Source organism: Mirounga angustirostris, unplaced genomic scaffold (genome assembly GCF_029215605.1).
Source record: "Mirounga angustirostris isolate CCGP_5_RB_7025 unplaced genomic scaffold, mMirAng1.0.hap1 SCAF_16, whole genome shotgun sequence".
NCBI lineage: Eukaryota > Metazoa > Chordata > Mammalia > Carnivora > Phocidae > Mirounga > Mirounga angustirostris.
Window position 1 is genome coordinate 56016527 of NW_026991724.1, and position 14036 is coordinate 56030562.

The 14036-nt window shown below is 44.8% G+C and overlaps 1 protein-coding gene across 9 annotated transcripts in view; it reads right to left on the minus strand.

Moving 5' to 3' along the window:
• The window catches only part of LOC123856081 (zinc finger protein 420-like), a 111394-nt gene extending 97381 nt beyond the window's left edge, over positions 1 to 14013 (minus strand). For all 9 annotated transcript variants that reach the window (XM_064581743.1, XM_054511599.2, XM_054511604.2 and 6 more), the window contains exons 1-4: positions 12196 to 14013; positions 7150 to 7208; positions 3681 to 3807; positions 2880 to 2975 (exon numbers count right to left, since the gene is read on the minus strand). In XM_064581743.1, coding sequence (XP_064437813.1) covers positions 2880 to 2975; positions 3681 to 3807; positions 7150 to 7164 — 238 coding nt within the window. In that variant the 5' untranslated portion in view covers positions 7165 to 7208; positions 12196 to 14013. The remainder of the gene's footprint in view (positions 1 to 2879; positions 2976 to 3680; positions 3808 to 7149; positions 7209 to 12195) is intronic.
• Positions 14014 to 14036: the final 23 nt, after the last annotated feature.

Genomic DNA, 14036 nt, shown 5'->3' on the forward strand with positions numbered 1-14036 from the left:
TTATTTATGTCCTTTATGTTTTAGCCTTTATAAAGACTGTTCTTGGGGCGCCTGGATGGCTTAGTCGATAAGCGTCTGCCTTCGGCTCAGGTCATGATCCCATGGTCCTGGGATGCAGCCCCGCGTCGGGCTCCCTCCTCAGCGGGAAGCCTGCTTCTCCCTCTCCCACTCCCCCTGCCCGTGTTCCTTCTCTCACTGTGTCTTGCTCTGTCAAATAACTAAAAATAAATTATTTAAAGTGGTTTGAAGGATTACTTTCAGTATGGACTAGGTGACTCGCCACGATTACCAGATGTCCTTCCAGAGAATTCATGTTTTAAAAAGTGGATTTGGGTCCTTGGGTTCAAAGACATCGTTCTACGAATATAAGTGACTTAGGTGGGGTTTTCCCCCAAATGATTTATATCCTTGATCTCTTCTGGCAGTAAGATTTCATTATGGGTAGATGAATGGATAAAGATGTGGTATAGATATACAATGGACTACTATGCAGCCGTTAAAAAAAAACAAAAAACAAAAAAAAACAAAAAAAAACAAAATCTTGCCATTTGCCACGACATGGATGGAAGTAGAGGGTATTATGCTACATGAAATAAGTCAATCAGAGAAAGACATGTATCATATGATCTCAGTGATAGGAGGAATTCTTAATCTCAGGAAACAAACAGGTTTGTTGGAGTGGTGTGGGGTGGGAGGGATGGGGTGCCTGGGTGATAGACACTGGGGAGGGTATATGCTATGGTGAGTGCTGTGAGTTGTGTAAGACTGATGAATCACAGACCTGTACCTCTGAAACAAATAATACATTATATGTCAAAAAAAAAGAAAAGAAAAAGAAGATAGTAGGAAGGGAAAAATGAAGGGGAGAAATCGGAGGGGGAGACGAACCATGAGAGACTGTGGATTCTGAGAAACAAACTGAGGGTTTTAGAGGGGAGGTGGGCGGGGGGATGGGTTAGCCTGGTGGTGGGTATTAAAAGAGGGCACATATTGAATGGAGCATTGGGTGTTATACACAACCAATGAATATGGAACACTATATCAAAAACTAATGATGTAATGTATGCTGAAAAACATAATAAAATTTTAAAAATAAATTAAAAAAAATGTTAAATAAAATAGATTTCATTATGGGTAACTATCCGTATTGGGTTATGCCCAGCATAACATCCTTCCTGCCCTTCACTACCCCCATCCCCTTCCCAGTCATTCATTAAGTATAAATACTCAGGGCCACTGCTTCCACCTCTTCCCATATCACTCTATGCCAAGAATCTTCTTTGCCTGTCTTTGCCAACACACCTAGGGTATGATTGCAAGACACAACTAAAAGATGTAGGGTGCCTGGGTGGCTCAGTCATTAAGCGTCTGCCTTCAGCTCAGGTCATGGTACTAAGTTCCTGGGATCAAGCCCCGCATCAGGCTCCCTGCTCCGCGGGAAGCCTGCTTCTCCCTCTGCCACTCCCCCTGCTTGTGTTCCCTCTCTCGCTGTGTCTCTCTCTGTCAAATAAATAAATAAAATCTTTAAAAAAAAAGAAAAAGAAAATCCTAATCATTAAATTCCCATGAAGTAAAATTACATTACTGAACAAAACGACTTTTGAAATATGGGGTTTGGGATGCCTGGGTGGCTTAGTTGGTTAAGCGTCTGCCTTCGGCTCAGGTCAGGAACTCAGGGTTCTGGGATCCAGCCCCACATTGGGCTCCCTGCTCAGCAGGGAGTCTGCTTCTCCCTCTCCTTTTGCCTTTCCCCTGCTCATTCTCTCTCACTCGCTCTGTCTCGCACTAATAAATAAAATCTTTTAAAAATCTCATATTAACTAATTAGAAAGTGAAAAGACACATGAGAAAGTCACAAGAACTTCATATAAGACAGAATTATAAAATGATGCGATTATTAAAAAATAAGGTAATCAGGGGCGCCTGGTGGCTCAGTCGTTAAGCGTCTGCCTTCGGCCCAGGTCATGATCCCAGGGTCCTGGGATAGAGCCCCGCATCGGGCTCCCTGCTCCGCGGGGAGCCTGCTTCTCCCTCCCCCACTCCCCCTGCTTGAGTTCCCTCTCTCGCTGTGTCTCTCTCTGTCAAATAAATAAATCTTTAAAAAATAAAAATAAAAAAAATAAGGTAATCATTGAAACTTTATTAAGGCTACAAGTTCTGAGTTCTAAATGTGCTAGTTCCACAATAGCATTATTTATGTTGGAAATCTAGGAAACAAATAGAGACATTACATTATTTCATCATTGAGGAATGGAACTCATAGAGTGGAAACTTCTATATTAGTTAATATGAAAAAGAATGAACTTTTGAAGGGAAATAAAAGAGTACATTTTCTCATTTTAGGGAGGTGCTTTGTTATCTGATGAAGTTACTGAGTCTCAATTTTACAAGATTAAGATTAAAGCCTCCGTGACATTGGAAAGCATAAACCAGAAAACATTAGATATCTGTCTCAAGTATTCCCGGAATTTCTCCACCAAACCCCAATGTGCATACAACTACCCTGACCTACTTCTCCCATGAGGAAAAATAGAATTTACCAAGGGCTTAGCATAGAGTTCCTCAGAAATAGGAGGATTTTCCCAGGGCCCTCACAGCTATGGAGAAGCTCTCAGGCTATGGAGGATCTCCCACTCCCAGGAGAGTCCCCTGGCCCTCCCTGTGGATGTGATGGACCATCACTGGAGCTGAAGGAGAATCCCTAGAGAATGTAAGAGCATGAGAATGTTGGCTAGCAGATGTCTCTTTGTGAGAGAGAGAGAAATAAAACTGGGCGTCTCCAACTGATTTTCATTCAAGGAGAGCTACTCAAACCACACCTACCTTCCTCCTTCAGTTTTGGACCTCCCCTGTCATCTGCCTCATTCATTCCCACCTACCTGGATGAAAGGCTACTGTCTCCTTTCTCTTCACATCCCAGAGCTGCTTCTCTTGCTCCAAAAACATCATCAGGTCTGGCTTTGACAGAATCAGACCTGTTTATGAGGAAAAAGGAAAATGAGTATTGCTGTAGATTCTAAATTTCCATCAGGATTGTGTTCAGTACAGAAGAGAGGATATTGTAGAATTCTAGAAAATGGTTTCCCAAAAGCTGTTGCCCAACAGTCCCTTTAGAGCACACAGGAGGAGCGCCTGGGTGGCTCAGTCGTTAAGCTGAGCCTTCCGCGCAGGTCATGATCCCAGGGTCCTGGGATCGAGTCCCACATCGGGCTCCCTGCTCGGCGGGAAGCCTGCTTCTCCCTCTCCCACTCCCCCTGCTTGTGTTCCTGCTCTCGCTTTCTCTGTCAAATAAATAAGTAACATCTTAACACACACACACACACACACACACACACAGGAGGCATTTCCAATGTTCACATCCTAATCTCCACTTCCAAGTAGTAGACATAAGAACTGGAAATGTCAGTTTAAGATGTGAGCAGTACCATTCTATGCCGCTAAGTGTTTAGAATTGCCACTCATCTACGGAAGTGATGATGTTGCTTTGAGGAAGGGGAAGCTAAGGCTGAAAAGGAAACACCATGAAGGTGTTTCACTACATCAGAAACCTCTACTTATTTCCCTTTCTGCCTCGATCTGAATTCCAATCATTCAAAGAGGAATCTTCCAAGAGACAGTCTACACAGGAGGGAAGAAATCCCAGAGTGGGCTTTAGGAAATTTGGAAGGAGTCATCCTCACCCAAGAAGAGAAGGTTTCCATAGTTCTCTAACATCACATCCCTGTACAATTCCCGCTGAACGAGGTTCAGGCATCCCCACTCCTCCTGAGAGAATTCGATGGCCACGTCCCTGAATGTCAGCAGTCCCTGCAATAAATACCACAGTTACCAAGTGGCCACTGGCAGAGTTCACAATGGTCCCTAAGATGAAAGAGGGAGTTAATGTCACCACCCAGAACCAGACCTGACGTTTCCTTCTCTGTGACGTGAGTGCGGAGTCAAAGAAAAACCTATGGGATGGAGGGCTGACTGACTGGAAAGTTTCGCTCCGAGAAGTCAACTCTATCAACTACACAACCTCTGTGTAGTTGATAGAGTTGATAGAGCGCCCTCCTTGTCGGTGCAAACTGTTGGGATGTGAGAGCGGAGCCAATGGTGAAGAAAGAATTCTTGAGACATTTCTGATGGAAATGTTGGGGTTCAGGAGTGAATGATGGAGAAAGAACTGTTGAGGCAGCTGTGGTGCAAAAAATGTAGTCTTAAAGTTCGGGGAGAGGACCCGACGGTAGAAAGAGCTGAACTGAAGTTGTGAGCAGTGACTGATTATATGCTTTCAAGTGCGGAGGGGGTGAGGGATAGCACAAGGCTCTCAGGAATTTGGAAGCAAGTTTCCAGGACCATGAGGGCCTAGCTGGTGTTATGAGGAGGTCACTTACTGACTAGTAACACTTTAGTCATGAGACCTTCAGGTATTTTTCAGTGGACCATATGCTTGAAGGATGATGGCCACCATCTATTTGGTGGTAGATAGAGGACATTTCCAAAGGGATTTTCCTATGTTCAAGAGGAATGACAGGATCCTGGAGGTCTGGCTATTGTCCAGCTAAGGCTGTTTTTGCTTCCAACAAAACATTAACATGAGGCAGTTGTGAATTCCTGAGAAATGTCATACTCTGCCTATCTCAGGTATTTATCAACGGATTGGAAGTTGAAGGAAATTTAATTTCGTCCACACTTCTTTTGACTTTGTTCTCCTCATCAGAAACTACAAGCAAGGGGCACCTAGATGGCTCAGTTGGCTAAGGGTCTCTCTTCAGCTCAGGTCATGATCCCAGGCTCCTGGCATAGAGCCCTGAGTTCGGCTCCCCACTCAGTGCGGAATCTGCTTCTCCCTCTTCCCCCTTTCCTCACCCATGTGCTCTCGCGCGCTCTCTCTCTCTCTCAAATATGAAAATGTTTCCTAGCGAGAAACTCAGAACAAAGAAGTTTACATCTGAAATGTGATAGTTTCTGCATATTGCTCAGTATATTATGTTCCTTACAAATGACAAGAGGGAAAATATGAACATTACAGGGGAGGGATTTGGCAGTGACCACCAAGCCAATAAAAGAAGTTAACAGCAGCTGCACGGAAAGAAATTGGTATCAGTCCCTAAGGCACATCAAGGACACACCATCACTGGTATTTCTTGTGGTCTGAAAACAGTAATTCAGAATATAAATCTAATTATGAAAATACAGTGGATATACATATACACACAATCCAATCACCTACAGTTTCTGTACAGGCTGCTTTTAGGCAAGCAGGCTTGAGCAAAGGGATGGAGAAAGGGCCCACAGCGACCCCTTGGCTGGGTTTGGGCAGGCCCAACCCACCTCACAGTAGCCATAGGCCCTAACTAACCAATGGGATTCTGACAACCAGGGACATAGACCAAAAAAGGGAAAGTTCCATCTGTCGCCATAACGCCCCACCCTGGGGGGCGAGTGGGTGGCTCAGTCATTAAGCGTCTGCCTTTGGCTCAGGTCATGATCCCAGTGTCCTGGGATCCAGTCCCGCATCGGGCTCCCCGCTCCGCGGGAAGCCTGCTTCTCCCTCTCCCACTCCCCCTGCTTGTGTTCCCTCTCTCGCTGTATCTCTCTCTGTCAAATAAATAAAATCTTTAAAAAAAAGAAAACCCCCCACCCAGTGCTCCTTGCAGCCTATCCTCTGCTCTCCTGCCTGGTGCTCTTTTGCAGTGTATTCCATAAACTTTTATATCCTTTGCTCGGCCTTAGGTGAATTCTTTTCCGTGCCCGCTTGACTGGCTTCCACCCAATCACTGAGCCACGTTTGGGGCTCCCATCTGACTGGCTGAGACACCACAGAGTCCATGTGCTGTAATAGCTAGTTTATTTCATTTTTTTATTTTGATTTTTAAAGATCTATATTTTGTTCTTTTTAAAGATTGTATTTATTGGAACGCCTGGGTGGCTCAGTGAGTTGGGCATCAGCCTTTGGCTCAGGCCATGACCCCAAGGTCCTGGGATCACACCCCGCATGGGGAATCCTTGCTCAGCAGGAAGCTTGCTTCACCCTCTGCCTGCACTTCCCCCTGCTTGTGCTCGCTCTCACTCTTTTTCTGACAAAGAAATAAAATTTTTTTAAAAATGATTGTATTTTTTTATGTGAAAGAGAGAGCACAAGGAGGCAGAGCGGCAGGGAGAAGGAGAGGGAGAAGCAGGCTCCCCGTCCATCGGGGAGCCGGTGTGGGGCTGGATCCCAGAACCCTGGGATCAAGACCTGAGCTCAAGGCAGAAGGGAGACTCTTAACCGATCGAGCCACCCTGGGGCCCAAGACTTTTTTCTATTTTAGAGGAGATGGGCAGGGGCAGAAGGAGAGGGAGAAAGAAATCTCAAGCTGACTCCCCTCTGAGCACAGCACCAGAAGCGGGATACTGTTCTAGGACCCTGAGATCCCAACCTGAGCTGAAATCAACAGTCCAAGCTTAGCCGACTGAGACAGCCGGGGGAACCTCTAGTGTGTTTGAAAAGAATATCTTTTTCACATTCTAAAGACCAAGACTTTCCCACCCCCTTTTTTTAGAATATAACTTTCCCAGTTATTCTGGACCTCATACCCATTTGGGATGGTATATTGGTGCATTTTCTTACTCCTGGGCTACATAGAGCTGATCAAGCATCCAGACGGGACCTAAATGAGAAATGTTTTCCCTCCCTGATTTCCCAGCACCGGACCTCATCAACAACAGGAATCTTGGACTCAACGCCTTCCCCTCTGGATCTGCCACCAAGGGAATATTTTCCAATACTTGCAGGACTTTAATCCAAAGTGACAACTGTTGATGCCCTATTGGAAGCCAGGTTGGAGACACAGGCGAGAAGGCTCTGGGATATATTCTGAAGACCTAACCTTGAGTATCACTTCTGAAAAGATCTTAAAAATAGGTGAAAACATAAGGGAGAAACATCAAACTAGAGGAATCAACATTTGCAATTTCTTTCTTTTTTTATTAACACATAATGTATTATTTGTTTCAGAGCTACAGGTCTGGGATTCATTAGTCTTACACAAATCACAGCGCTCACCATAGCACATACCCTCCCCAGTGTCCATACCCAGCCACCCCATAACATTTGAAATTTCTAAATGCAAGGAATCTACGGAGAAAAAGATGACACAGTCTCTCCCGGGACACCAGGCTTACCTGAGAACTGGTCATTTCTTCTTTCACCTCGACCTCTAGTTTTCCTTCTCACAAGATGTCTGTGGAGAAATCACAGCCTCATTAGGAGAAAAATCCCCTTAAAATCACCAACAGAGCTTCTCCACCTGAAACTGCTAACCTGCAGGCAAGACTTTGAAATGCAGAAAAGGCCCAGCTTCCTAGTCCTTTGCATCAGGAGCTATTCAGAAACTCTGAGCTCCTACTTGGAGACCAATCCCTGACTTTTCCTTAATGGCTTTCCAGGGGTGGGGTGGGGGGAGGAAATCCCCTCCCACAGCCACCCACAAATTCAGCTACAGCCTAGGAACCTTGTGCTTCATGAACCTAAGCCTCCCTGACTCATGTGGCAGACCCTGTTAACCTCTCCTTGAGCCAAAGCCTGCTCTCAACTCTCATAAAATAACCTGAAGGCTTCGTGCTTACCCCTGGCTTCACTGAAAATCACCTGGAGCCCTTAATTAACACAACACTGTTGTTTCCACCCAAATCAATGGACAGAATCTGAGGGCGAAGCCACCAGATATAATCCTTTTGGAAACTCCACACGTGATCCTACTGGGAAGTAACTGGGGAGGTGACCAGGCAAAGCATGGTAACCAAGGATGTGGTTGTGTCCAGATTAAATCCATGCCTTCTCCACTGATCAGAGTTTCTGATGATTAACACATTCTCCCTCTTTCTGCTACACAGAGGGAGACGCCTTACAAATGGAGCTTTCCCTTATAAATGCAAATGTCCCGGGGCGCCTGGGTGGCTCAGTCGTTAAGCGTCTGCCTTTGGCTCAGGTCATGATCCCGGGGTCCTGGGATTGAGCCCCATATCGGGCTCCCTGCTCGGCGGGAAGCCTACTTCTCCGTCCTCCACTCCCCCTGCTTGTGTTCCCTCTCTCGCTGTGTCTCTGTCAAATAAAATCTAAAAAAAAAACCCCAAAAACCTGGCTCTTTAAAAAATAAATAAATGTAAATGTCCCTTTCAAAAGTAAACACAGGATTTGAGAGCTTTTCCTTTATCTGCCTTTTATTTAAAATAACCAGCCTACGAGCACCTGGGTGGCTCAGTAGTTAAGCGTCTGCCTTTGGCTTGGATCAGGATCGCAGGGCCCTGGAATCGAGCCCCGCCTGGGGCTCCCTGCTCAGCGGGAAGCCTGCTTCTCCCTCCCCCACTCCCCCTGCTTGTGTTCCTTCTCTCGCTGTGTCTCTCTCTGTCAAATAAATAAATAAAATCTTTTAAGAAAAAAAAAATTTTAAATAAAATAACCAGCCTAAAATAATGCTTAGGCCAAAGAAACATATTTTAGGGTGACAAAATGCTCCCTTTCAGTATGTAAATGTTTATCTTCATAAGTAACTGCCACACAGTTTTCCAAAGCGAACGTGCTTTTTACCTTCCCATCAGCGATATATGAGAATTCTAATTCTCAACATTCTCAGGAAAATTTGATATTATCCTTTTTATTTTACCCATTCTAGAATATATTGAGTGGTTTCTCCCCGTAAAATATAAAGTCTTCTTACAACAGTTGTCCTGGTGACTGAAATGAAAACCACTGAAAAGCATCAAGTTTAACGAACAAAGAAAAAAGCGGCTAGATTAATGGTTCAGCAAGACGCCATTTCAAAATAAGTAACCTTTCTCTTCTCCTCCACAAACCTCTTCTCCTCACTTCTCAGCTCTTTGTGTCAGGAACCTTCTTCCACCCTGACAACGTGATGAACAGGGCTGGACGCACAGACACAGTTCCTGTGGAAACGGGCTAGATCCTGCATTTCCCCACAAAACCCTAGCCCCTTCCTCTCGGTGGCCTTGCAGTTTTGAAGACCCTGACCTGCTGCAGCGTCCTTTGCTGGCAAAGCAATAAAACTACTGTTCCTCTTTATCCCCAACTCTGTCTTCACGTTCAATTCTGGATATGAAGCAGGGAGGTCAGTTTATACAACAGAATGAATGTTAGGAGAGGAAAACTTGCTTTTCTTCCTCCATTCTCAACTCTTTGGCCAGTCTAGTAATTAAAATGATGTAAGACAGTTTCACAAGAGAAAACAATTTCTTAATTATGGGAACCTGAAAGACATGAGGGTCAAAGACAGGTGATTGAAGCTTACATGTCACTGTGACTTAAGAAGAAGGAGGTAGGATTTAGAATTTCAAAAGAGGGGACTTATATTTCAAAGGAGAAGAAAGATGAAATGTATGCCAAACAATAGTTTGTCCCTCCAGGCAGGCAAATCTTTAGGATGTAAGAAGTGAATCTCTGGTATTGATGTAGGAAAGAACGTTAGGGTTCGAAGCCAATAGCCAAGAAAGAATTCTTGAGACGTCTTTGGTGCAAAAGGTGATTTTATTAAAGCCTGGGGACAGGACCCGTGGGCAGAAAGAACTGCACTGGGGTCATGAGGAGTGGCCCATAATACACTTTCAAGTTGGAGGGGGTTTGTGATAGCATAAATCTCTAAGGAATTTTGGAAGTAAGGTTTCTAGGACCTTGAGGGGGTAGTGGTTGTTGCGAAAAGGTCATTTATTACCATCTAATAAAACCTTAGTCATGAGACCCTTCCAATGTACATCGGTGGGCCATCTGCTTGGGGAATGGTTGCCAACACATAGCTTGGTGGGTTTAGAGAAAAAGGAAGTTTCCAAAGGAATTCTTGTATGTTAAAGTAGACTTACAGGATCCTGGTGGGGGTTGGGAGGGTTCAGGCTAGGATTGCCTTTTGCCCTTAGCAAAGTATTAACATCAAGGCAGTTGAGTCCCTAGAGGAATGTCACTCTTCCTGTTTCAAGGACTTGTCAATGGGCTGTAAGTAGTAGGGAAATTTATTTTTCAGCTGCCTTTGTTTACCACATCATTATCAGCTCTGTTCCGGATACAGGTCCTCCATCTGACTGATTCTTGGTATATATATCAGCCTCACAACAGAAGGAAATAATGCCATTTGCGTCATGGAACAAACCTAGAAGACATTTTTTTAACTTACACTGAAGCCCTGCCTTGGCGCCTCTGGCCCCCTTAGTAGTCTTTACATTTCTGCATGCACCTTTACATGAATGATGGACTAAACCCTTCTTTGTACATCTATACATCATCATGCTTTGTTTCCTATAAAGAATGGTAATCACACCTTCCGGCACAACCTCCCCCTGGAGCTCCCATACCCAACCCCAAGCACCTCCCTAACATCTGTAGGTAGCACCAGTGAGACTGCGGGCAATCAAAAACTGGTACAGACTACCCTGCCCTCCTACTGATGAACTGTGAGGCACTTGTGGGGCGGGGGGATGGGCAGAGGGAGAGAGACAAACCAACTCACCACTGAGCAGGGAGCCCACTGCAGGGTTCTATCCCGGGAACCTGAGATCATGCATGACCCAAGCCAAAGTCAGACCCTTAACTGACTGAGCCCCCCAGACCCCATAAGAGCTACACTTTTAATGTCTGAAGGTGGTAGTTATATGCTTAGCACTCAAGGGGGTGGGCTCATGCAGAGAGTAATAGATTATAAATGTTTCCACCAATTTCTTTACATTTTTTTTTTTTAAGATTTTATTTATTTACTTGAGAGAGAGAGAATGAGATACAGAGAGCATGAGAGGGAGGAGGGTCAGAGGGAGAAGCAAACTCCCCGCCGAGCAGGGAGCCCGATGCGGGACTCGATCCCGGGACTCCAGGATCATGACCTGACCCGAAGGCAGTCGCTTAACCAACTGAGCCACCCAGGCGCCCCTCTTTACATTTTTTTAAAGATTAATTTATTTGAGGGTGCCTGGGTGGCTCAGTCGTTAAGCGTCTGCCTTCGGCTCAGGTCATGATCCCAGGGTCCTGGGATCGAGTCCCACATCGGGCTCCCTGCTCCGCAGGAGGCCTGCTTCTCCCTCTCCCACTCCCCCTGCTTGTGTTCCTGCTCTCGCTATGTCTCTCTGTCAAATAAATAAATAAAATCTTTAAAAAAAAAAAAAAGATTAATTTATTTGAGGGGCACTTGGGTGGCTCAGTCGTTAGGCGTCTGCCTTTGGCTCAGGTCATGATCCCAAGGTCCTAAGATCGAGCCCCGCATCGGGCTCCCTGCTCCGCGGGAAGCCTGCTTCTCCCTCTCCCACTCCCCCTGCTTGTGTTCCCTCTCTCACTGTGTCTCTCTCTGTCAAATAAATAAATAAAATCTTTAAAAAAAAAATAAAGAAAAGGGAGAGGGAGAGAGTCTCAAGCAGACTCTGCACTGAGCTGGCAGCCTGACTCCACAGGGCTCGATCCCACAACCTGAGATCATAACCTGAGCCAAAATCATGAGTTGGCAGCTCAACCACCTGAACCATCCAGGCGCCCCTACTTAAATTTGTACTCATAAAACTACTTTTGAAAAATTTCTAAGGTGCTTATCATTCATTTTAACTATTTGTGAGATGTATAGGAAGCCATGAGACCCTTTCAGAATGTAGCAACAAGCACTTATTGGATCTTTATCATAACTATGCAGGCCTTCTGGGCTCTCTCTCATCATTTCACCAATGACCAATTTTCTGTCCTTATTTTTTTGTAGTTTCAAGTTTTATTTAAATTTGTTAATTAACACATAGCATATTAGTTTCAGCAGAATGTAGTATTCATGACTTCTATACAACACAGTGTTCATCACAAGTACCCTCTTTAACACCCATCACCCATTGAACCCAGCCCGCACCCCCTCCTCCAAGAACCCTCAGTTTTTTCTCTACAGTTAAGAGTCTGATTTTGGTAGGGGCGCCTGGGTGGCTCAGTTGGCTGAGCGTCTGCCTTTGGCTCCGGTCATGATCCCGGTGTCCTGGGATCGAGCTCCCTATCAGGCTCCCTGCTCAGTGGGGAGCCTGCTTCTCCCTCTCCCTCTGCCTGCCTCTCTGCCTACTTGTGCTATCAAATAAGTAAATAAAATCTTTTAAACAAAAAAAGTCTGATTTTGGGTTTTTTTTTCCCCCTCTTTTTTTCCCATGTTTGTTTCATTTCTTAAATTCCACATATGAGTGCACTTATAAGGTATTTGTCTTTGGCTGACTTACATCATTTAGCATAATACAGTAGCTCCATCCATCCATGCTGTGGCAAATGGCAAGATTTCATTACTTTTTATAGCTGAGTAATATTTCATTGTATAGATAGGTCCGTTGGTTTTTAACGCTGTGGAAGGGTGAGGGCTCATCTTCTGTAACTTCTTCATGGTGACAGGGATTGTTGAGATATCCCTACCCATGGACCGAAATTGGTCCCTCTCTGTCCCTACGTGTAACTATTACAGAAGGCCATTCTTGTAGAGTCCAGAGGGGACACTGCGGTGAATTTGTTTTGAGTAGTAAGCATCATCTGTTGGCTGGGTGAAGGAACAGGATCTGCTTGCATATATCTCAACAAAAGCAAAAGAGAGAACAGATTAGAATTATCACTATAATGAAAAATCAGAAGAGCAATAAGGAGAAGACCCTTAGGGGTGATCATAATCCACCTCTCCACCAGGAATTTAATCAATCATGAAGTAACAATGTAGAGAAGGAGAGAAAAATCAAGAAACGGACTCAAGGATAGAGAACAAACTGATGGTTACCTGAGGGAAAGTGGGTTTGGGGAAGGCTTAAATAGGGGATGGGAATTAAGCAGTGCACCTGTCATTATGAGCTCTGAGTGATGTATGGAATTGTGGAATCCTTATATTGTACACCAGAAACTAAGAAAACACTTTATGTTCACTAACTAGAATGAAAATAAAATAAAAAGTCGGTGCCTGGGTGGCTCAGTTAGTATCCAACTCTTGATTTTGGCTCAGGTCATGATCTCAGAACCCTGAGATGGAGCCCTGAGTCAGGATCCAGGCCCAGTGATGGGATCCAGGCTGAGCAAAGAGTCTGCTGAAGATTCTCTCCCTCTCCCTTTGCCCCTCCCCTTTCCTCCACTCCCCCTAACTCACAGGCAGTCTCAATCTTAATTTTTTTTTTTCTTAAAACCAATTTTTCTGGGGCGCCTGGGTGGCTCAGTCGGTTAAGCGGCTGCCTTCGGCTCAGATCATGATCCTGGAGTCCCCGGATGGAGTCCCGCATCGGGCTCCCTGCTTAGCGGGGAGTCTGCTTCTCCCTCTGACCCTCCCCCCTCTCATGCTCTCTGTCTCATTCTCTCTCTCAAATAAATAAATAAAATCTTTAAAAAAAAAAACAAAAACAAAACAAAAAAAACCCAATTTTTCTTTTTTAAAGGTCAAAAATAAAATATAGGATTGAACTGACATAAACCAAAAAAGAATGAATTAAAAGGATAGTTTAAAAGGACTGTGCATGTGCACCTGGGTGGCTCAGTTGGTTAAGTGTCTGCCTTTGGCTCAGGTCATGATCCCAGGGTCCCAGGATCGAGTCCTGCATCAGGCTCCCTACTCACCAGGAAGTCTGCTTCTCCCTTTCTCTACCCCACCCCCTAGTCATGCTCTTTCTCTCTCTCTAGCTCTCTCAAATAAATAAAAATATTTAAGAAAAAAAATTTTTTAAGGACTTTGCATATCAGAAAGTTAGGTTTTAGAAGATCATGAAGGGGGGCGCCTGGGTGGCTCAGTTGGTTAAGCGACTGCCTTCGGCTCAGGTCATGATCCTGGAGTCCTGGGATCGAGTCCGGCATCAGGCTCCCTGCTCAGCGGGGAGTCTGCTTCTCCCTCTGACCCTCCTCCCTCTCGTGCTCTCTGTCTCTCATTCTGTCTCAAATAAATAAATAAAATCTTTAAAAAAAAAAAAAAAGAGTGGCTTCATTGTGTTTTACTTATATTTACATCCCACGTCCCAGGGCTAAATGTCTGAATTCATACCCATTGGCCATCCATCTCTCTAATCTCATTTAAGTGTTTAGCGAGGACACTCTCTCCACAACT